The sequence below is a fragment of the Drosophila sechellia genome, chromosome X (assembly GCF_004382195.2).
Source record: "Drosophila sechellia strain sech25 chromosome X, ASM438219v1, whole genome shotgun sequence".
NCBI classification, from domain to species: domain Eukaryota; kingdom Metazoa; phylum Arthropoda; class Insecta; order Diptera; family Drosophilidae; genus Drosophila; species Drosophila sechellia.
Window position 1 is genome coordinate 17,815,869 of NC_045954.1, and position 23,323 is coordinate 17,839,191.

The 23,323-nt window shown below is 43.3% G+C and overlaps 1 protein-coding gene across 2 annotated transcripts in view; it reads right to left on the minus strand.

The window, feature by feature from the left end:
* Positions 1-178: 178 nt before the first annotated feature.
* Positions 179-23,323, minus strand: part of LOC6618108 — a 28,955-nt gene continuing 5,810 nt past the window's right edge. The window contains exons 3-9 of one of the 2 annotated variants that reach the window (XM_032725756.1): positions 20,005-20,086; positions 15,193-15,362; positions 14,795-15,073; positions 4,445-4,967; positions 2,961-4,047; positions 2,017-2,730; positions 179-1,949 (exon numbers count right to left, since the gene is read on the minus strand). In XM_032725756.1, coding sequence (XP_032581647.1) covers positions 896-1,949; positions 2,017-2,730; positions 2,961-4,047; positions 4,445-4,967; positions 14,795-15,073; positions 15,193-15,362; positions 20,005-20,086 — 3,909 coding nt within the window. In that variant the 3' untranslated portion in view covers positions 179-895. Of the gene's footprint in view, positions 1,950-2,016; positions 2,731-2,960; positions 4,048-4,444; positions 4,968-14,794; positions 15,074-15,192; positions 15,363-20,004; positions 20,988-23,323 lie in introns of those variants that run through there. The other variant, XM_032725755.1, reaches the window with a different exon arrangement.

A 23,323-nucleotide genomic window follows, 5' to 3' on the forward strand; every position in this document is an offset into this window, starting at 1 on the left:
CATCCGTATATATGGATGGCTTATCGAAAGTTCTCTTAACTTTTATTCCCATTTATGTAGTAGTCGTCTACGCACATTACCTGGTGCCCTTCGTCACTACGTAAAATACCACCCAGCCGTGAAAAAATCCAACTTCTTCGTAGGGAGGATATAAAAACACGAATCGATCGAACCCAAGATTTTCTTTATTTTGGCACTTTATTTAAATTTTAATTGCAATTTGTTTATTAATCGAAATTGTACAATAATATCGAATTAATATTAGTTATTTTAGTTAGTTTATCCATTTAACGGTATCTATACAACAAACGTTAATATTAGTAGTAAAAAAAAAAAAACAAAAATGATCAAATAGATTATGTAATTAGACGTAGGCATTATAGTATTATCAAATTACGATTGGAAGAGGCGTGGCATGACAGTGGGAATGGCTTCCACATAACATATGTATTGATTTTGTTCACTTAATTTATTCAACATTTAATTCAATTTGCATTTCATCTTCCATGTACCGTCAACTTTGCAGCTTTTATAACCCATTTATTATTCAATTGGTTAATTGGCCTTATATTTATATTTGCTGCTTGTCAAATGAAACTAAAGCCCACGGCCGAGCATTTGTTAGCAAATAGTTAGGGATTAGGGTGACCTGGCGGGGATTTATGGATATGTATGTGGTCGATCCGAAAATCAGTTCCAAAACGGCATATATAGTATTTATATAATTTGATTTGGAGAAATAAATTCCTGCCTTTAGTCTCGACGTTTTGTTCAGTTTGAGCTGTGGAATAGTTCGATATTTCAGTTATGCATGTTCGATTTCTGAATATATAGTTCGAGATGGGAAGATCGGGTGTTCGCAAAATGTGGGACTACGTTTGATAGGGATGACGGGTCACTTGCGGTGGCGCAGCTCAATGATGGTGGCGCCCGAACCACGTCTTAGGTTCTGCTGCTGGTGGTTCTGGATGTGGTGGTGCTGTTGGCTGTGATGATGGCTCAGCGGATGGTCCACCTCGCTGCTGCGACGCACAATGCTCGCCGTATCCTTGTTGAGCTCCACGGATGGCGGGGAACGCGAGTCCAGCGAATACTTGGCCTGCAGCGGATACTTTCGCGATCCGTAATCTTCGTCGCCATGGATCACCCGGTAGAGGTCTGGCGCCTGCTGGTGCAGGCCACGCAGATACAACTGCTTCTTGTCCTGCTCCGGATAGCCCACGTCATCCTCGTCGTTACCAGCGATCTTGGTCAGGTCCTTCTGACTACGACTGATGAGATTCACAATCGATGGACTTTTGAGGCCGCTTTTCAACGAGTTGTCCTTGCCAGAGAAGAGATGCGGATTGGACTTGTAGTTGGCATTGGGTCCCTGGCCCAGGCCGTAGCCAAAGCTTGGCTCCTGACGCTGCTGATAGTTGTTCCGGGTGAGCTTCTCGATGTAGATGGGACTAGGATCGTTGCTGCCGTTCATGCCGTGCACATTGAAGCTCTTGCTGCGGTTCAGGACCTTGGCGTAGGTGCGAGCCGGCTTGGCCGGTCCTTGCTGTGCCTGCATTGGATTTGGATTGCCGTTGGTGCTTGGGCTTGGGTTAGGATTCTGCTGATTTTGCTGACTCTGATTATGGGGAATCCCCCTTGACTGCTGCTGTTGTCCGGAGGCAGAGACGTAGCTCCCCCTGCCCGGAGCCGGTTGCTTCTCCATGGCAGTCCCAAATCTCTGGGTGCGCTGCTCGTGCAGCTTGCGTGGCAACGTCTGAGCCGAGCGGTAATCTTGCTGCTGCTGGTGCAGATTGGGCGTGGAGCCAGTGAAGCGCTGGCCATGCTTCTGGTAGCGACCCAAAGTGTGCGCAGCCGTCACTGGTGGCGGAGCCCTGGACTCGTAGTAGTCATCCTCTCGCTCTAAGCGCTCCAATCGTTCCATTCGCTCATCCTGCCGCTCCATGTTACTGGAATTAATATGATTAACTCTATTAGTCCAATAAAACCATAATGGAAGAATCACTGCAGCCTTACCGCTGACGTGGTCGTCGTTCGTAGAGATTCTCCTTGCCATAGAGCGTGCTGGAGTAGGGATCTTCGCCCAGGTAGTACCGCTGCCTGGGACTTATGGCATGTTCCAGGTGCTGCAGTTGGGGGTCCGCGGATTCGGCACGCTTGAAATTTTGTCGCGACTGGGTCTCTTGCTTGAGAGGATCACGCTCACGATCTCGTTCCCGTTCCCGTTCCCGCTCCCGTTCCCGCTCCCGCTCCCGCTCCCGCTCCCGCTCCCGCTCTCTTTCGCGCTCCCGTTCCCGCTCCCTGCGTCGCTGATTGTCGCTATTGGAATCCTCGGAATCGTGGCTGCCGATGTGCCCATCGATCACATTGTACTGCTGGTAGGTGGTCACCGGAGGACCAACTCCCCGCGGATCTTGTCCTGGACTGGGCGACTGCTCGCGCGACTTGCTGGCAGACGATTTCATGCGGAACTTGCGCTCCGCACTGGCCGAACGGATTTTGCTGACCAGCTTGCGCAGCGAATTGCCAATCACCTGACCCATGCGGCTCGACTTGGACGTACTGACGCCGCCGCTCATGGCCGATAGATTCGAAGTGGACGCCGAGGTGGCTCCAGGGGGCCGGAGGTTACTAGTTCCTCCAGTTGCCGGCGGATAACTGGATGTGGGGGCGAATCGTGTGCGCTGCTGTTGCTTTCGGCTGAGCGTCATCGTGCTGGCAGGCAACTCCCTATGGGGAATATATATTTGTTAATTAATTATTAACTCTTAAAAACATTTTTCAAACATTTTGCGAGAAAATTTAACTATAAGAACTAAATACTAGTGGAAGCTTATTTAGCTAACAGTTATTAATTAAAAGTAACAGTCGATAAATATTTTTCATATTGAGACCATCGAAATTTCTTCTTCTGCTTATCAAATAAATAACCTAGATATCATATCAGCATCATAGCCCACCTGGTCATCAGGTAATCCACCTGCGGCGAGGACGAACGACTGCGACTCCTGGGTGGCGGCGAGTAGTCCGGAGGAGGCTCCAATTGGTTAATCTGCGACGGCATTGGAGCCTGCGACTTGACTGGCAAATGGGCGCTATGCGATGTGTGGGATGAGTGGCTGTGGCTGTGGGTGTGGCTGTGCTCGCCCAGCTTCTTTTCAATGGCACGTCGTCGCTGCGGGACAGTGGGTCGCGGATTCTGGCCCAGCTGGCTGCCACCGCCGCCAAATTCTAGTGGAGGAACTGCAGCCGGCGGAGGAGCAGGTGGCTCATAGCTCTTTCCTCGGCCATTGACCAGAGCGGGAGCCACTCCATTCAACGCATGGCCATTAATGTGGGTACCATTGTTGCCGCGATGACCGTAGGCCACCCGTTTGTGCGAGGGCTCCTCGGCACGCGGTGATATCATGGTTGGACCTGGTCCCGGTCCAGGTCCCGGTATGGCCTCCAGGTCGTCCAGAGCGTCGCGCGAGCCACGCATGGAGCGGGCCAGGAACTGGGAGGACAGGCTCTGGCGCTTTTGCTGCAGTATATCCTCGCGGCTGACATAACTATCCTTGGGCTGGCCCACCGTCTCTTGAGCCAGGGCAGATCCCTGACTGGAGCCGGGACCGCTGACCTTCTTCTTGAGGCCATTGCGACGGATGGTCTCCTGCAGATCGTCGCGAAAGGCCTGCGACGAGAAGTGATTGACCGGCGGACCGGGATCCTTGCGTTCCGACCAGTTCGAGATGCCCTGGAAGTACTTGGAGCGACCGCCAGCCGAATTGGCCGGTGCCTTGCGCTCCTGCGCGGCGGATGCGGTCATGGCCAGGTGGGATTGGGCATGGCTCTGCGACTTGATCGTCACGTTGAAGTAGCTCTTCTTGGTGGGCTCCACCTCGGCATCGGCCTCGTCGTCGCGGGAATCGTTGGAGGCGGTGGACTCGCTGCCAAAGTGCGACTCCAGCCACTTCATGGTCTCGCCCTTGCGCGTCTCCTCCTCGCGATCGAAGTCCAGGGGTCGCTTGGTGAGCGCATCCTTGCGATCCGCCAGCAGGGCCACCTCTGCAATTGGTTAACACAAACATGCTATTAATCAAATCGAATGCTACAATGTCACAAGTGATTTTAAAACCCTAAACTAGCTAATTAACGGAGTCTTAAATTCTCGATTATCATCTGAAATGTATTGTACTTATTTAAATTATATAATATCTTATTTTCAAAACTGAATACAAACGAGTTTGTCGCTTAATCAACTAATCTGATGTCATCGATTATAACCTGTCGATTATGTGAGATTAAACATTATGTGGAACAAACATTTTATACAAATATCATGTTTGGTTTGTTATAAAACATCTAAAATAAAATATATTTTAGGAACTTTCCTTTCGTTAAAAAGTTTTCTTTTGTACATATGTACAAACATATATCACTTAAGATGGCAAAAATTCCTTACCCTTCTGTTGCTGCTGCTGGGATCGGCGAATCTTGCGCATCCGGTCGGATAGGCTGTCCCAGTCACCTGTTCGCTCCAGATCGGCGGGACCGTCCTTGTCCATCTGGGTGGTCTCGGCGGCGTAGCGCATCTCGGTGGATTGGAGCCGGCCGTTGGCTAGCACGTCCACATGCTGCTCGTCCCGTTGGCGGAAGAACCGCTGGTTGGCCGCCGTGGTGGTCACCTGCTCGCCCACCTGTAGCTGCAGGCCAAGATCATCGGAGGCGCCGTTGGCTGGCGGGTCGGGCAGCTCGTCGTCGACGATCAGCTCGTGCTCGGTGGTCCGTCGACTCTCCGTGACCAGGGTGCCGTCCTCCTGGGCCAGGCAGCGCTTCTGTGTGTCCTCCGAGTCGATGGTCTTTCGCGACTTGCTTCGGTTGGCAACCACCTTGGGTCCGAGCGGCACCAACTGCCGCTGGCTCTCCGGCGAACAGAGCACGGCCTCTAGGTTCTCAACTCCGTCGCGAACTGCGTTCACGTAGGTCTGCAAAATAAATGGATTAAATAATATTATTACTATAAATGTAATAGATTCAAATTGAATTTGCCATAATATCCTCGATTCACTTGGCGGATTTTCCCAATCGGTAAACCAATATTATCTGTGGCCCATTCCCCACTCCCCACACAAAGGGTTGCATCACTTTTGCAGCGATACAGTCACTGCACATGGTGGCTCCTAGCCCGTTTAGCCCAACCCCCATCCCCATCCCCACCTTCCTCCACCTTCTCCACCACCGCGATCCCCTTCCTCACTTTAGTATTCAGAGCAAGACAGCGAGTAACCACAAAACAAATCCGCACAATCCACTTACTTTTTCGAGTTGCCAACGCGGATGGGGCAACGTCATTGGGGTAACGGTAAAAGTAAAGAATGCGACTCAAGAATGAGCGGTGAAAAATGGGTGGGGGTGCACCGAGAAAAATATTTAGGTAACAACTTACTGTGCGAAAATACAATACCAGCAAAAAAGAATCTTGAAATTGTTGGAACACTTACTATAAGAAAATATTCACTAAACTATATTGTTATTAATAACATGTTTTTAAATCTTTAGGCTAGCTTGTGAAGCTGACATACAACATAATTGAATACAATGAAACATATCATGTTATCTTAATCCAAGTGCACATCATGTAGATATGAATCGAATCGGATGATTTACTAACCAGTTTACACACATATGTGGGAAAATGTTTCTATCAGCTTCTAGGTAAATACATTTCTTTCTGTGTACGTGGGGCTTGCAGAAGAAGGGATCGCTTCGCCATGGACAGCTCAAGGTCGAATTGCAATGGGTATCGCATCTTGGATTTCTTGGATGACGAGCAGATGGCACGGCTGGGTGACGCTGGCCAGTGGATAAAGAGCTGAAGAGTTACTTGGATCTCTTCGTCATTCGAAGCCACAGCCAGTCGATTCCCCTTGCACCGCCGCCCCTGAACCTGTTGTTTTTTTTTTTAGTTTTTTATTTTTTTGTCTTATTTATTTATTTTGTGTTGTTTGTCGACGACCTTGCGTTAACGGTAACGCGCGTAGAAAGTGTTTTGTTGTTGCTCAGCCAGTTGATTTTTGACATCTCTCTCGCTTTCAGCCAGAAACTTGATGGTCAGTCAGCCTCTAAGCCATATTTATTTACCCATCCCCCCTCCACAACACTCAAAACCACTAGTCCCCCGTCCGTTTTCTTTTTTTAAAGCCCGATTGGACGCATACATATACAGTTGCGGTAACAATAATAGCACCATAAGCACATTTCGTGTTTGCCCCATCGTTTCTCTATTTTCTGACATTTTTTCATAATTTTTTTAACTAATCTTAAATACTACAATGATTTTCAATCGAAATAATAAAATTGGTAACAGATCTAATGGATATTTTAAAAATAATTGGTAAAACAAAAAAAAACCTCCAAATTTAGGCGGTAACAAAAATAGCACTGTTTCTCGTATTTTGCTAAAACTAAATAAAAAAATAAAATAGGAGTTCAACAAATGGATTATATCTTAAGAACTATGTTTAAAGAATCTTAATATTTGGTTGGGTGACCATTTTAGGCAATGACAGCTGCGCATCCTCTTGGCATGGAGTCCACCAAGTCCTGGTACCGTTTTTGAGGAATTTTGCTCCATGAATCCTTGATCCTCGATCTCCCGTGAATCCAAAGTTCCTCGTTATTGTTGGGTTTGGCTTCAGAAACCTTTTTTTTACGTCCGCACAAAGTTTTTCGATTGGATTCAAGTCGGGTGACTGAGCAGGCCAATTCATTACTCGGATCGATTTCTGCTCAAACCACTTTCGAGCTCTCTTGCTCGTGTGTTTTGGGTCGTTATCCTGTTGAAATGTCCAAAAAAATCGGCATTTCATCCTCGGCATATAGTGCCATCACATTTTCCAGGATATCTGTGTAAATGTGCTGATCCATGATGCCTTGAATCATATGAATCGGATCTACTCCATAGTATGAAAAGCACGCCCATACCATGATGTGTGATCCCCCGTGCTTTACCGTCTTAAATGTGAAGCGAGGATTATATTCAGCTCATGGTGGACGCCGAACATGAGACCGAGAGCCTTTCCAACCAAAAAACACAATTTTGCTCTCATCTGACCACAAAAATGTGGCGCCACTTCTTCACAGGCCAGTCCTTGCGTATCTTGGCATATTCGATTCGCTTTGCCACATGCTTAGCAGTCAGAAGCGGGACTTTTCTGGGACTGCACACATTAAGGTTGTTTTGTCTTAAGTGTTTGCGAACTGTTTCCACGCTTGCAGCTATCTGGAGCTCCTTCTTCAGTTCCGTCGCCGGCTTAAAAGGCTCCTTCTTGCTTTGCCGAACCAAGCGCTTGATCTCCACGTTGGACATAGAGGGCTTTCTTCCACGTTTTTCGTTATTTTCGACAAACAGAATTGCGTTGCGGATCATTTTGTTTGAAAAACCAACAAACCGTCCCATTTTAGCGTAGGTTTTACCTTCAGAGATCATGTTTTTAATCAAATTCCTTTTTTCGACGGTAGAATGCTTTCCCCGACCCCATAACTAGAAAATTGTTGGTCTTCTTTCGAAGAAAATTCAATTAAAACCTTTAATGCAACTCCTTTTTTCAAAATTTGTCGAACAAAAACCCAAAGCAATCACTCCTATTAATTTTATTCAGCAAAAACGTGGTCAGTGCTATTTTTGTTACCGCCTCATTTAGCGCGATTTTGCAGAAAGTGCCCAAAAACAAAATGAACCGTTACATTGAGAGACTAAAAATTTCTTGCTTAGAGAGACAATATATGGTACTTATTATTCATGCAATCAGACTTTAAAAAAAATAAACATTCAATACCTTTTTTTAGGAAATCAACTTTTCAGCTGCAGTAGTGCTATTATTTTAACCGCAGCTGTACATATATACATATGCTGATAGGTTGAAAACTTCTTTGATCGGTGATTAATCGATGACGTTGCTGCTGACGCAGAGGCGGTCACGAATCACTTCTTCATCTCCTTCGCTTTGAAAAGTTGGCTTCTTACATTTATGTGGCCCTTCACCTTTATATCCCCTTATACGATCCCCCTTTTCGGCGATTCGATTTGATTTTGGCATTGTCAAGTTATTTGTCATTGGCCAAAAATACCGTAATCACCTTGGGGGCAGTATTTCGCTATTCCGAGCATATTGGCTAGCCAAGTGATTTGACCTTTGATTTATCTATATCTAATTATTATTCAATTATAATTATTAAATAAGTACTTTATGAAGCATTCATTACGAGATTTGTGTTCAAGACTTAAAAATATTTGAAATACTTAAAAATATTTATAAAAGAATACTTTCAAAGGAATATTTTGTTTTTAAAGTTATAACAGTTTCACAACACTTGTATTCAAATAGAGCTCTTATATTCCTTCTTAGGTATGTGTATGGATGGTACACTAAGTTTTTTAGTGTAACCTAAACCACAGCCAACAAATCCTGGATAAACCCATGTGCGTTGACAACTTTTCCCGCATGTTGTGATTTATCTTGATTCGCTTTATTGCCTTCACCTGGCCGAATCCCAAAGCCGAATTTGAATACCAACGAAAATCGGTTGGAAACAGAGGGTTTTCCAGGTGCAGGAGGGCCTGGAGGCTATGTAAGTACCCATACCCATACCCATACCTACACTCGTACTTGTACTCGTACTCGAACTGGTACTTTAAGGCCCCGATACTTCGTATGCATGCATTCATGTTGCGGCCAGCATATTCAAATGGACATTTTGCTGGCCAAGTTGCCTGGCCTGGCATGACAAGTGGCCAAAAGCAAAAGCCAGCAGAAAATATGTATGTACATAAATGAAAAACAAAGCAAAATCGCAATGGGAAAAAAGAGAAATGAGCAAATTTTGTTAAAGCCAAACCAAAGGGGGCGGAAAGGCGGTGGATCTGGCTCGGTATTGGTATCGAAGCAGGCTACACAGAGACAAAAATTACTGATTTAATTGGATAAATGAAATGTATTATTATTATTAATATTGGTATAAACAGTTTACCTAAGTTGCGAAAGCATTGTAATAAGATAGGATAATTAGTAAGATTACAGAAAAGATGAAACATCTTAAGATCTCTACTCTAGGAATTATATTATAATATTTTTATTAGAGTTAGGTAATATTGGGATGGCTGCATTCCAAAAACTACACAATATTACAAAATTTAGAAGTTAAGATTATAGAAAGAAAGAGGGAAAGTATCTTATACTCACAATAAAATTAGGTTTGGGATCTATGTTTTGGATCGTTTTGTTACAAAGGTTCGCAAGTATCAAACTGATAGAGTTTAGTCTATATTCTGAGTTCATAGTATGGTTTTTAGGAATCCATGGATGACTATAGCCTTTTTCCCCGTGTGTACACGGTGGAGTGGATCGCTTGGACCCAGCGACCAAGACCAAGCAAGACCAGTTTGCCTTGGGAGTTGCTCAACCTCTCCGAACTGAGAGGCAAGCCGAACCACACGGAGCTGGGCTAAACTGAGCAGAAGCGGAGCGGAATGGAGCAGAGCTCTCGATCGATTATTATTATTGTAATTCAGTTAGTGTGCGGCCAACGCCAACGCGCCTGCCTATGATAATGATGTCTACACAGCAACATAAGCCGAGCAATTCGCTCTTCACAAAACCAACAGATAGCATCAAAGGTCGTTTGTGTGGGTCGCAAGAAAAAAACCAAATGCCTTCGACCTTAGTTATTATCAGTGCAATTAGATATTAACAATATAAATATTAGCAAGTGTACAATTTTTTTCAATTTTTTATTAGATCGATATAACTTTTAATTAGATAACAACCCAAAGAACAAAATAGTTCAAAGCAGTTTATACCAATGTAAAAGAATACAACTTAGGTTCTTAAGAATGGTACTTAATCTTTGCTATAAGTTTTCAAAACTGAATCAATAGAACCCTTCCAAATTACCATTTAAGAGTTAAGTATGTTAGTCAGAAAGTTAGGAGTTATAGTTGTTTTTAGAGGTCACAACCCATGGGTTGCCCTATTGTAAGTGCTAAGTGTAAGTAAGTGCCAATGTAATCTAGTGTGAGAGTTGAATTTGAAGTCGAATTCAAATTCGAAGTTTGGGTTTTATAGTGGCTAGCAACTAAGCAGGGAAAGATACGTGCTCTATGCTCGGGATCTGTGGGCCTCGGAATCCAACTCCGACTCGAAGTCGGTTTATCGTTTCCGTTGCGTGAATTGTTAAGTCTAAGCCCCTTTAGTGCCCCCTTTGGACCAAGTTAAACCCAACTTTAGACCAACTTTAGGCCCCCTGAACCTCTGCTCGGCCCGGCTGCTGCTGCTGCTGCTGCTGCTGATTGGCATTTGCTGATTAGAGTTGTTTGGGCTGGATTGGATTGGATTTAGCATGTGGGGGCACCTAGACTGACTCGAAACGAGTTTTCGACCAGCCAAGTACCCACTCACACAGAGCTCTACGTGGTCACATAGATACACCTGGAGATGGAGACGGCTGAGACTGCCGCTGAGACAAAGAAGTACACACGTACCGAGAGATACAAAATTTAAATTCAAATTCCAAACACTTTTTGTGGTCGCTTTCCACAAAACTTCTCTGAATGTTGTGGCATGGTCGAATTTAATGTGCTATGTACTGTGTACTTGTGTATATCTCGCACCGATTCCGCAATTTGTTCGCAATGGGGTTTGGTTGGCTGGATGGCTATATGGCCGGTCGGTTGGTGTTTGGTTTGGTTTGTTTGTGTATATCTGTATCTTAGGTTCATGGACCTGCCGCAGACACGCCTAGAATCCAAGAAAGCCAAGCAGGAGCAACGGCAGCAGCAGTAGCTCTTTGGCTATTGATTAAACCTGGCTCAGAACAGGTCTGCCCCGGGCCGAAAGCCAGCTGCTCTGGGTTTTTGTCAGAGGTTTCCGAGGTTTCGCCTTCGGGAGAGTGTGCACTCCCATCGCCCTCTCTCTGTCTGCCAGCCTCTGACTCTGTCTCGCTCGATCATCCCAGTGTGTATGCCTCGCAGTGTTGACCATCATTTTAGCCATTAGTTGGTTGGACTAAAAGTTAAATAGCTTGTAACCAACCAGAAATGTTGGTCACTTGATAACATTTTAATTAAGCTTTGTAAAAGTTTTCAGAGGTTCACATGTTTCTAAGGTTCAAATATAGAATCAGTTGGGAATTAAAGCAAGGCAATGGTCAAAACACAATCATGAAATGCAAATCAATGTATTTTACTTTAAGATAATAAGATATTATAACTCCACTATTTAGCTCAAAGAATTCACCAAAAGTTTTCTTGTGTTTAATAAATTAGAAACACAATAATAAGAATAAGAACCTGATTATTTCTCATCCATTACACTAGGTCTGATCAAATGTAATTTATAATTATACTGTCAAGCCCAGGGGTTATATTTTAGTTAAAATTTTTTCAAAAATGCCTCTTTGGGATGCGGTTGAGCGGACAGCTCTGATGCCTTGTAAGTGTCCGTATAACGACCACAACAAGAGCCCCAACACATCTTCAATGGCATTACCTTTTTGGCTTGGTTAATTGCCAACTACCGGTTTATGTTGGTCTTTTGGGTACCGAAGACCACGATGGGAAATTTGTTTTAGGGGAGGAAATTTCGGGATGCTTATGGGTCTTAATTATACCATTAGGTATTGGAACATATCGCACCTTGATAATTATGCAAATTAGGGCTGTGTTGCTCCTCCTCCTTCACTCTTTTGTTTCTCCTTCTGCTCTGCTCTTCCACCAACTTCTTCACAAAATTATCGATGCTCTAATCTTTGTTGCACCATCTACTAACTTGGCCAAGACGACCCACGCATTAACAACTGAATTAAAACAAAAACTAAGCCGCACAAACACACGCACACACACTCAAAACACTCATCTATTTTCAAATGGAGAGAGTGTAGCTTGTTTTTGTAAACAAAAACCCAACAACAATGCACAGCCGGAAAGATTGGCGATACCGACAGATGATTAACGATTAACGTGCTTTTCCACCGATTGTCTTTAATGCGGAGATAAATAACAGACAACCAAACAAAAAGAAATAACAGTACATCGAAGCAAAACGAGACGGGACGACGCGAACAGCCAAGCGAGTTGTACTCTATTCGCTCGCTCAACGGCAACTGATCGAGTTATTCAAAAGGCAAAAAGAGGAGCTCTGCGGCGGCAGCGACGCCGGCAGAGGCAGCAACTGCGACTGCGACGACAGCGGGATGCAGCTCCAAAAACAACACCAATAACTTTCGAATGAGCTTGGAAGCAACAAAAACAACTGCAACAACAGAGCTAAGTGAAAAAAGAGAAAAACACGGTTAGGACCCACAAGTGTGAATATTGCTACTGCGTTAGTTAACTTGTGAAAACTTGCAATCTGAGAATTCGAGGAATTTCATAGAACAGTCTATCTATTTAAAATTATTATTTTTTCAGAAACAATTTAAATAATTTATAATGATGGGTAACTTTTGTTTTCCTTGGTTCGTGGCGTTGGGTGTGCACTGTACAACAATAAAAAAAGCCAACTATCCAGTGCTGCTACATTGCACACTGGTTTTTTATGTGTTTTTTTTGGCAGAAAGTCAAAAAATTTTTTTAACGGAATAAAAAAATTTATAGTTTCTTTATATTTAGGATAGTCTAATTAGATAAAACAAAGTCGATTTTTATTTTTTTATGCAACACTGGCTTATTGTCCACCTCTCAAAGACAGGTGATTGTCGATAGCATGCGTAAGACAAAATTGGCGGCAAATAATTTTGCAACATTTGTGGTTAATATTTCCTCAGAGAATTAAAAAGTTTAAGGTGGTGTCATGGAAAACAGTAGGCCAGGTATGTAGATTTGTAGTTCAGTAAAATTTTTGTGTATGTTATATGTTTTTGTGTAGTTGTATGTAGTTGTATGTACCTTTTTTACAGTCAACTTAACAAATGTAGCTGTGTTTCGTGGAATATAACTTTTGTATGGCAAACCACTTCAAAAGAATTTTAACGGCAAGTTATTAACTAACATGTGTATAATATTATACAACTAGTTTCATATGCACCTTTTTGTTCCTTTTTGAAAAAATTACGTTTTTGTAGATGAATACTTGTTTGGGCATGCAGAGCTGCTTGACATTTGGAGCAACAATAGTCGCTCTGAGGATGCAGTTAGACAGCATATATTTAAAAAAATTGGTCAGAATAATTTAAATGAATGTTGTATTTCATTGATAAATAAAAAAGTTAAGTCCTTTGATTAGGTACATAAGGAAATATTTGCCAGGTTGCAATAGATCGTTGGAGGTTGAAGAAAAAACACTTCAAATGGCTGGCATCTAGTATTAGTATAATCGCTGATTGGAAAACTCCAAACAAAGTTGGTCGTCCAAAACTAGTTTATGAAAAGGCTAGTGCCATCAAAATTAGTAGACAATGAAAAAAAAATAATTTGGATCAACAGATCGCCACAATCTATACGGTTTTGTTGTCCTTTAAAAATTGAATTTATTAAGAAAACTCGAGAGCTTATATTAGCAGAAAAAGAAAACTTGGATACCCAGATTTGTAATCTGCACATATATTTGCATAAAATAAACAACATTAAAATATTTGTAAAATATGTCGGTCAAATGACACTAATAGACGGTAAAGTCTTAAACATATTAACAGGATGTAACTCTTGCCAATGTTGCCCGATTTGCGGAGCAAAGTCAACGCATTTAATGAATGTGAATGATTTTAATTCAGATATTCTTGATGCTAAATATGATGCTAATATAATATAATTAAATATTGATACCAAATTTTTTTTTTTTGGTAAGGTAAATATTTTTATGGCATATCGGCCAGATCGTTTATAAGGCAGATATATGAAAGCTGACCAAATCACTTGAAACTTTGTGAATCATCTTGGGGGAAGAAAAGAGTAACACAAACCAAATTTGGTGAAGATAGGTCATCATTTCGAATTTCTGCCAAAAAAAACGCATAAAAAACCACAGTGCATTGTTCCTTTTCACGCCGAATTGATTTTTAGTTATTTACGCCAATTTTCGGTTCGGCGTGTCCACAGTCCTGTCTCCGATTACAAGGCAAGCAACACTCGGAGAAATGTAGATTAAAAGGTTTTAATAAACAAATTAAGCTTGGCTAAAGATAAATAAATTTATAACTGGTACTTTCGAAATAACTCAGTGAAATGACTAACTGTTTTTCAATCCAAGTTCAAAACTGTCACAATTTAATCCAACAGATTGCACATTTAATGGCTGATCTGGCACCTGGCTACTGATCTTGGCCTGAACCGCTCCTGTTTTCGTTTAACCCAACCGGTCTTGGGGCGATCTTCTTCTTGTTCGGAGCGGCGAGTCGTGCAGAGCGGCGAGTGGTGCTAAGCGGCGAGTGGTGCAGAGCGCCACTCGTGATGGAGATGAAAATATGGAGAGGCCGATGCCGAAGCTTAGGCCCAAGATGAATAGCACTTCACTGTGGGGGGTCGGAGGTCGGGAGTGGGCGCTAGTTCCACGACCGAGTGGAGGTTGAGCCCATCGGGCCCCTTCTAATAAGAAAATTGGAGCCCTTTCCCGCCAAATGCTTCGCTTTAAAACCGTTTTACCGAGAATCTCTTTTTCTTGATGGATCTCTTGGTAAATTGGAAAATAAGGCTAACTTGTAATGAGTCAATGGAATACAGAAGGGGGGACTACTTAAAAGTATATGTATGTACGTTTCAAACATCGTTCATTCATAAACATGAATTGAAACCCACAACGATTGGATCATAAGTACCCACCTGATCTGTAAAGTCGCCGTGATGCTGTACGTCCTCCGTTTCGTGGTAGTCCTTGATCTCCTCGTGCGATATGACCCTCTTGTCGTCCGTCTGACGCACCAGCCCGTCCACCGGACGCGGAACCATGCGCTTGACCAGCTTTCCGGCTCCATCGGCCGGCCCGAAGACCTCTTGGATTTGGGCCAACTGCGTCTCATTTATGGCGCCCGCCTGCAAGGCGGCCACGTCGATCAGCTGGGCATTGCCGTCAAGGTCATCCGGCAGGTCAAGGTCGCGTTTCTGAGGTGGAAATGAAGGGAAGCGGAAAATGGGGATTCAATGGTAAGCACATGAAAATATATCCCTTAGAAATTCAAGGCATTCATTATGACAATGCAATCGCATCACTGAACACCCACCTCAGTGGTTTCCGTTTCCTGTTTGTCGGTGTCCTCGGTGGTGTTGGTGGAGACAATCGGCCCCGAATCCTCGATCACTTTGCCATCCTGCAGCTTCACCTGTCGCTTCACCCTCGTCTCGATCTGTCTGGTAGTTGTGAGTTCTGTCTTGCGCTTCGTTATCCACTCCTCTGTAAAATGGGGTTTACGAGGAAAGCTTCTTATCAGATTCAATACGTTAATAAATTATTCATACTAATTTATTGAAATGCTATATGAATAAAAGACATATTATGTAAATATATATTGTAATTATCAATAATTATTTATAACTTTAAGTTCTTAGTTTAGTTTCAATGAGTTTTATGCACACTATCTAAAGCTTTGAATCGATTTTGGGCTGCATCCCAAAAGGCGGCTATCCAAACTGGCTCGGATTGATTGGCCATTTGAAGCTTGGGTTTAGGCCAAAATTAAAGCTCTTCCCAGCCGAGCTTTTGGTGCAGCCAACTGCAGATTTGCAGACAGGACCAGATGTTGCCCAATGGCTCTCGTGCGGCAATCTGCTGTTGATTTTTTTTTGGCATCAATTGCAACAGAGCCAACTGCCCAAGATGCCTCATTTACATGTGGATAATGCCCATTTTGAGATCTACTCCGTCGCTTCTAACAAAAGAAGCCGGAAAGTTGGAGGGGCGTGAAGCGCTCCAGCGCATTCGAGCTGCTCGCCGAATTACGTAATCCAGACCAAGTTGGTCTCTCGGCTAACTGTACTTTGAGCCTAGTGCTGTCCGTTTTTTTCTTTTTGCATTTTAGAAAAAAGGCTAAACTTAACCTGGCACGTTTTCATTTTTAAACGCAAAAAAACCTACTACATTGCAGCTTTAATTGTGTTGAAGAGGGGGGGAAATGAAAAGACGGATCATTAAACTAGTTTAAAAAAATCCTACAATATTGCATTTGTTTCACATGGTTTTCGAAACTCAAGATGAAAAATAAAATAGCATATACAGACATGGTCAAAAGTCTTTCAAATTTAAAAATACCTATGCGTTATTTTTTAAATTAAAAGTTAAATGGTACAGATATACGATTAAAAGTTACCTAAATAACTAAAATATTCATTTTTAGGTAAAGTATTATTATATTATTTGTAAGTAGCATAGGTACCACTCGCTCGTTGATCTATGTACATGTACCAAAGACTATAGACCAGAAATCTGGGATTTGGGAACCCAGAGCTCAAAGCACGGACATCCGCGAGTTTTTCCCGCTGCTGCTGCTTTTTGCTTCCTTCATCTCGGGGATGCAAAGCGGAGCAGTGCCTGGGCTCCATCTCTGGCCATTTTCCACCACAAACACCATCCCCCCCTGCGCCCCATCTGGATCTCGGCTGCATTGAGATCGCTGGACCATTAAAGGTCGCACTTATATAATCTATCTGCATTTGCAGCGCCAGCAGCGGCGGCAGAAACCGAAACGAGACGTCGCGTTGTCTGGCGTCTGTCTGAATCTGAATCTAAGTCCGCGACTTGTTTCGAATTCGAGACCGCAATTGCAGTCCGCTGGGCAGTCGATTGAACTACAGTCCGCACTGCCTATAGAAGTACGTAACCCTTTGGGTTACTGATTAAGATTTGACAACTTAAAGAGTAAGTGATACTATTCGAATGCAAATGTTTAAACATAAGCTGACTTTAGGTTTTGTGTACACTAAATTTTCGACGCCTTTTTTTTATTTGCAACTATTTTTACCAGATACTTAATTGAAAATTGGTCAGCTTAAAGATGATATAATATTGTTAGACTAAAGTTAAGATACTTCCACTTTATTCGCATGCACTACTTTATCTACTTAACTCAGTTGCTTAATTGAGTTTTGATTGACATCTCAAAGCTTGAAAATCGTTCCTTACGTAGGAGTTGTCACTGTTCCAAGGCCTTTGCCCATTGTTCGTCTATATGTATATATGTATATGTATCTGCCTGACCAGACTGTTTATCTTTATCATTTGAGCACACTATATATACATATCCGCATTGTTGCAACTGCTGCTGGTTCAGCTTTTGCCACCGCGCCCCTCCGATCCCGCCGCCCATTTTTCCCTTCCTTCAGGGCAGTCAACCACTTCATAAATAGCAACAGCAACAATAACAACACCATCGACAACAACAAGCACAATTAAGCAAACAAACGGCACAAGACGAGAAGAGGAAAATCGTTGGAAAATGTGGCCAGGAAAATGCTGCGGGTGGGGGGAAAAAGGGGCAAAACAAAAGGGGCTTTTCAGCAGGTTGGATATCGGGTGCAATTGCATTCTCGGTTTCGTTTGCCATTGTTTCGATCGGATTCAAAACCAAAAATAAAAAAAAAAACAAAAAAAAATCGCAAAAAATATACCGAACCATAAAACCGATTCGCTTCAATCGATTGCGCTTGGGCTTTTGACGCTAATGTGAATTTATGCTACTTCGCCACGCCCACTTAACAAGCCTCAGTTACAAGCGATTTCCAACGATTTCCACCGATTTCCTCGCATTTCCACCACCGATCTGTCTGCAGGTCTTTCCACAGCACCCAGATATTGCATTACATCTCTGGCTGCGATCCGCACTTGTACAGTGGGACAGTCGGCGGGACAGACCGATGGCGGTCCCACTGTCGGTCCCACTGTCGGTCCCACTGTCGGTCCCACTGTCGGTCCCACTGTCGGTCCCACTGTCGGTCCCACTGTAGGTCCCACTGTCGCTTCCACTGTCGATCCCGTTGTCGATCCCACTGTCGGTCCCACTGTCGGTCCCACTGTCGGTCCCGATCATGGCCTGTCAACCTATCCTAAATCCGATTTATCCCCTTCCCAATCGCATTTTCCATTTTATAGACCACCCACTGAGCATTTGTCACAAGACACACACAGAAAAAAAACGGGGGGTAGCAACAGAATTCACAGATAAAAAATGTAGCATAAGTGCATCATAAGATATTGATATTATTGCTAAGCAATTCCTTAACTATATTTAACTATACATATTGTTAATTATATATTATCTATTAAGAAATACCTAAAATGAAAACCATGTTAAGAATTGGTTTATACATAATGGCTAACTTAACCTGTTAATTACGCTAATGTTAATGTTTAATTAGAACCAAAGACTTATGGGCAAAGATAAGAAATGAATATAAGTAGAATGATATATGTGATATATATATCTATATGATACATATATACACAAATAGATTTGTACCATTATGTGACTTTCTAACTGAAAGCTAACATTTTCCCTTTCTTGTCGCAGTTAAGGAGCCACTTCCTTTGCAATACAAATAAAATGGAAACCAAAGTAGCAGGCTGGCGGCAAGTGGCAAGTGGCATGTGGCAGGTGGGTGAAATGGGGCGGAGTGTGCTGGTAGGTGGAAGGTGGTGTCGCTAGGTGGTGCACCAATTATTGTAATTTTTCCAGCGCTTTTCCTCCCATTTTTGCATATGTCTTGTCAAGCTGGCTCGCGAGTTGATTTTTAATGATTCGCTAACGTGGGAAATCTTTTGCCGCTGCAGCCACATTGCCTTTTTCTTGGATCATTTTTTTTCCAGCAATTCAGTTGGCAGTCTTCCATGCATTTGCATTTTGTTGTTAGCCGCTTGTTATTTCTAATTTTTACACGTTTCTTACGGTTGTTGTGCATACATTTTTCAGATTGCCGCAAGTAATCGACTTATTGTTGCAGTTGCAACTTGCCAGTTGTTGGTTGCAAGCTACTGCTGGCTGTGGCGCCTTTGTGTTATGTTAATCACATAATTAAATCAAAAGTTTCTATGATTTCCGCGGGTGGGATATATAATTGAAAAAAAAAGAAAAAAACAAAATAACAGCAGGGAGCGAAAGGAATTTGGGATTAGCAGCTGAATTATGGAATTATGAATATGGAAATGGATCGGAATCACATTCATAGCTTTCGCTTTCGTTTCTCATCTTCCTCGACGGCCAACGGGTCGTATACTTAATGTGCGAGAGGTCAGTTGCTTGCCACCAAAACCAAGGCACATTTGCTTTGCCAAATTAAGCACCAATTCTACTCTACGGTGCATTATAGCTACCACTATTGCACAACCAGCCCGCAATCGATAATCAAGTGAGTAATCCAGTGACTATGTCAAACCACCGCCATCGATCCATCCATATCTCAGCTGTTCCGCTCACTACCTGTGATCTCACGCTGGTGGCAATTTGTTGGCTGATGCTCGAAGGCTTGGACATGCCAATGGTGATGATGTCACTTGATTGGCTCACCCACGATCTGCCCGGGCTATCGAGTTCAGAACGTTTCGATTGATCACTGTCTTGACATGAACTGTCGTACCCACTTCGTCGCTGGAGATCGCAGTGATGTGATAGTTAAGCGATTGCTTATGTTCATATTGATCCAACTGTCATTTCGTGTTACCTGTCGATTTTAACTCACTTATCTAGATTGTTGGACGGAAATTCACCTTATTAAATAACTAAGAATGCATAATCTAAGATTAGGTTTAACCTCAGCTTACTACTTAACTCTTTGAGTCTCTTTAAATTGAACTCATTGCATTGATAACTTTAGTTAGATAGCTTAAGCTTTTACCCTATCTAGTTAGCTATCTTAGCTAGCTAATATCAGATTATTATTTACTTTTTTTTTTAGATAATTATTAGATTAAGACTTCTGACAGAATTTATTGCACAGAAGGTATCACCTAAGTTAGTCCACTATCAAATCAAATGAATTGCTGTGAAGATAGTGTTTAACTTCCGCTAATGTAGTACCCTACCCACGTATGAACTAGTTGAACTCACCTTCTTTGGTAATAGCTTCTGTATCGCAATTGCTTGCCGTGACCTCGTTGCTTTCCTCGTCGTCTTTGGGTTCGAATTCGACCTGCGAAGTATCAATGTCGTAGAAGTTAACGCGGGTCACGTGACGCACGTAGTCAGTGGTTGTGGTTGTGGTGGTGGTGGCGTTAGTAAAGCTCCCGTTGGGCAGTGACGATTGTACGCGGAAGATGAACGGTTGGTGGCTGGTGGCATGTGAGGCAGGATAGGCGCTCGATGACCACTGGAGGCCATGGGATCGCGGTGGCTTCGGCACGGCGTTCGCTGGTTGCAGGGGCATCCAACATCCGTGGCCAAAAAAGGACAGTGGTGCTGTGGTTGTGGCGGTGCTACAACTATGACTAGGTTGGTGGGGATAATTCTCCGAATGTTGCCGATTCTGTGGATCCTTCGGTTTTTGATTTTGATTCTGTTTCTGGTGGTGCAACTGCAGATATCCAGCCGGAATGGCTGTGTCGCCCGTGGATGCCGATGAAGACTCATTGCTGCTGCGGGAATCTCCACTTCTAGCCACCGATGGTGGTTGTTCTGGTGGTTGATGGTGCTGGCTGTGTTGGTTGTGTTGGTGGTATTGGTGGTACTGGTGGTGGTGCTTGGATGGTGCGTGGCCGGGATCATGGGCGTGGTCGTGGGCGTGGCTGCTGCTGCTGCTGCGGCTGCAAGTGCATGGCGACAGTAGGAGGATCACCACCATTCGATCATCTGGCGCTGGCGGTTGCAACGGTGGCTGTGCTCTAACTGCCGACTACATCTGCTCGCCCCACTGTTCCCGCCAACTTTCCGTTTCCGTTCCCTTTCCCGTTCCCGATCCCGTTCGGCTTCCGCTTCCAGTTGCAGTCGCACTTCCAGCTCCAGTTTGTGGTATTGCTCGGCGGCAAGTCCAGAGCTCGCACCACATCGCAGAGCGCGATTCACGGCTCCAGCTTGCGAAGATTTAGTCCGGATTCTAAGCCAAGCAAAACCATACCAAATCGGATCGAAAGAGAATTAAGCCAACGAGCGGAGAAAGAGAGATAAAGAGCAGGATAACTAAATCCATATATTTGGATCAACTAAGGTGACAAGTGGACCAATACAGCAACTTCTAACTTTAATGTCTAGCAAAAATACGGCTCAAAAACACCCAGAAAAAGCGTATGTATGTTGCCAACAAGCTCGCATTTCACAAATTTCATTTCAGGGCATTTACAGCATTGGTGTTTGTGTTGTATATTTTCCACTAAATTTTTTTTATATTATGTACCCATATTCGTTCTAGAGATAACCATGGATGATACGCCTCCCGCCGTTTCAGTGGGCGTTAAATTCCTCAAGCGTTAAGCCTAGAACGGTTCTACTAGCTCATTAAGCCCCATCCAAGGGCCATAAATGGATTTGGGTCCGGCATTTGAGCCACTATATCTGTTTTGGTAACGAAGATATATATATATTTTTTTTCGTTAACCAGCAAAAGAAAATATAGGCAGAAAGCCAAAAGGGCAGCGTGCACAGTTCAAGGCGATGAAATGGAAAATAAAAGTGGAAATTCGGACGCAAAACAAACTTTTGGGCCCACTTTGAATTAGCTGGACCCAAAGAGCGGCCAAAGGTCAGATCAACAGACCCACGGCGATGGCAAAACAAAAAAAACAAAAAAAAAAAAAAACCAGACCCTGTGGCCTGTGAAAATGTTGCCCTCTGACTGCAGTTGCTGTATTTGGGTAATATTTGGTTATACACGAAGATATCTGACTGGATTTACACAGAAAGTTGGTAAAGGGTTTGCGAAATACATCTAGAACTTGAATCTATAATTAGGTGGATAAATTATTTGAGTAGCTTACATTTCATTGGAATTTTCTAAGTATGCAATTTTAATACACAACAATATAACATCACTAAACTGGCTTTCTATTAGTTTGCTGTGAGATTTATTTGATCTGACACAAATCTTTAGCGATCTGAACTGTAGTTTTCCAATACCAACAAGAAATACTAACTGTTCTAGCAATTCGAACTTTATGTTGACCATCGTTTTCGTGAACTATCTGCCCAACTTGAGATTCTGCTTCCTACGGATGTTCCTCAGACGCGATATATCTACGTTCATACATCCACAAGCTCGTTGGTGCGGGAAAACGATTCTTGAATCGATAATTAGGCAAACGGACAATAAATCTTGACCGGGTTGTCGACTGGCTGATTTGCTATTTTCGGTTTTAGTTTTTAGCGATCTGCCGATGACGTCAGGCCAGCACAACAACACACACTTAATTGTGACTGCAATTTGGCCATTTTTGTAATTGCTTCCGGTCAAATCGATTTGTTGCTTTGTAAAAGGGAATCAATGGAAGCCATCGCAAATAAAAAAAAACGTTAAATTATGGCTGAGAAGCTTCTGACTTCGGATTGTCTGTGTGCCGCTTAAGGCGATGCCAAAGCCGATGCCTCCTCTTTTGTGACAGGCTTACTTGTGCCAAAATCGAAGGGGGGCCTCTGGTGGATGGGGTGTAGTCACGCCCAACCATGAGTCACCAATTGAAAAATCTCGCTTGATTTCGGGGGAGCTGGAGTTTGGAGTCGCAGCATAGGCAAACTTTGACAATTCCTAATGCAATCGCAATGCCTTTTACTTGACCCAAAAGCAACAGCAGCAAAGCACTGCAAGAAATCGAGCTTTCAGATGAACAGTCCTTTGAATACATAAAACTTGTCTTGCAATTCGTTCTAGGCTGGGTAGCAGGGTCACACTGCTCAGGCTGTGTGACCAAGCGTCAATGAAAAGCATTGCTTAAGAAGTTAGGCTCACATTGATGCCTTTTTTTTTGGTTTCTAAAAAAGAATTCTGATATGAATGACATGTTTTTCGTGTGGTAATCCAGTTCCTTATTTTTTTTCGTGTGCTGCGACAGCAACTTCATATATGAAGGCTTTGGAGCTGTGCGATCTGAGCAGCAACAACAATGTTGTAGCCGAGCCCACAAGTCACGCACTGGTCAACCAACGACGAATAGGTATCCAAAACAACTAGTCCCAGCCAATCCCCCAAACTGCCCCTACTGCCCAACCGAGGTCCCCTTTTCCCACCGGCATGTTGTAGTTGCATTTAATTCACGCCTTTTGGCCATACAAAGACATTGAATTGTGGCTGCAGTCCAAAAAACGCAACACACAGGCCAAAAAGAGGTTTTCCTCTTTAGAAGAGCGGAAAAAAATCTTAAATAGTTCACCCACAACAACCACAACGGACAAACAAGTTGAGCGCACGTATAAAAACAACAATAAACAAACAGGCAACAAAACT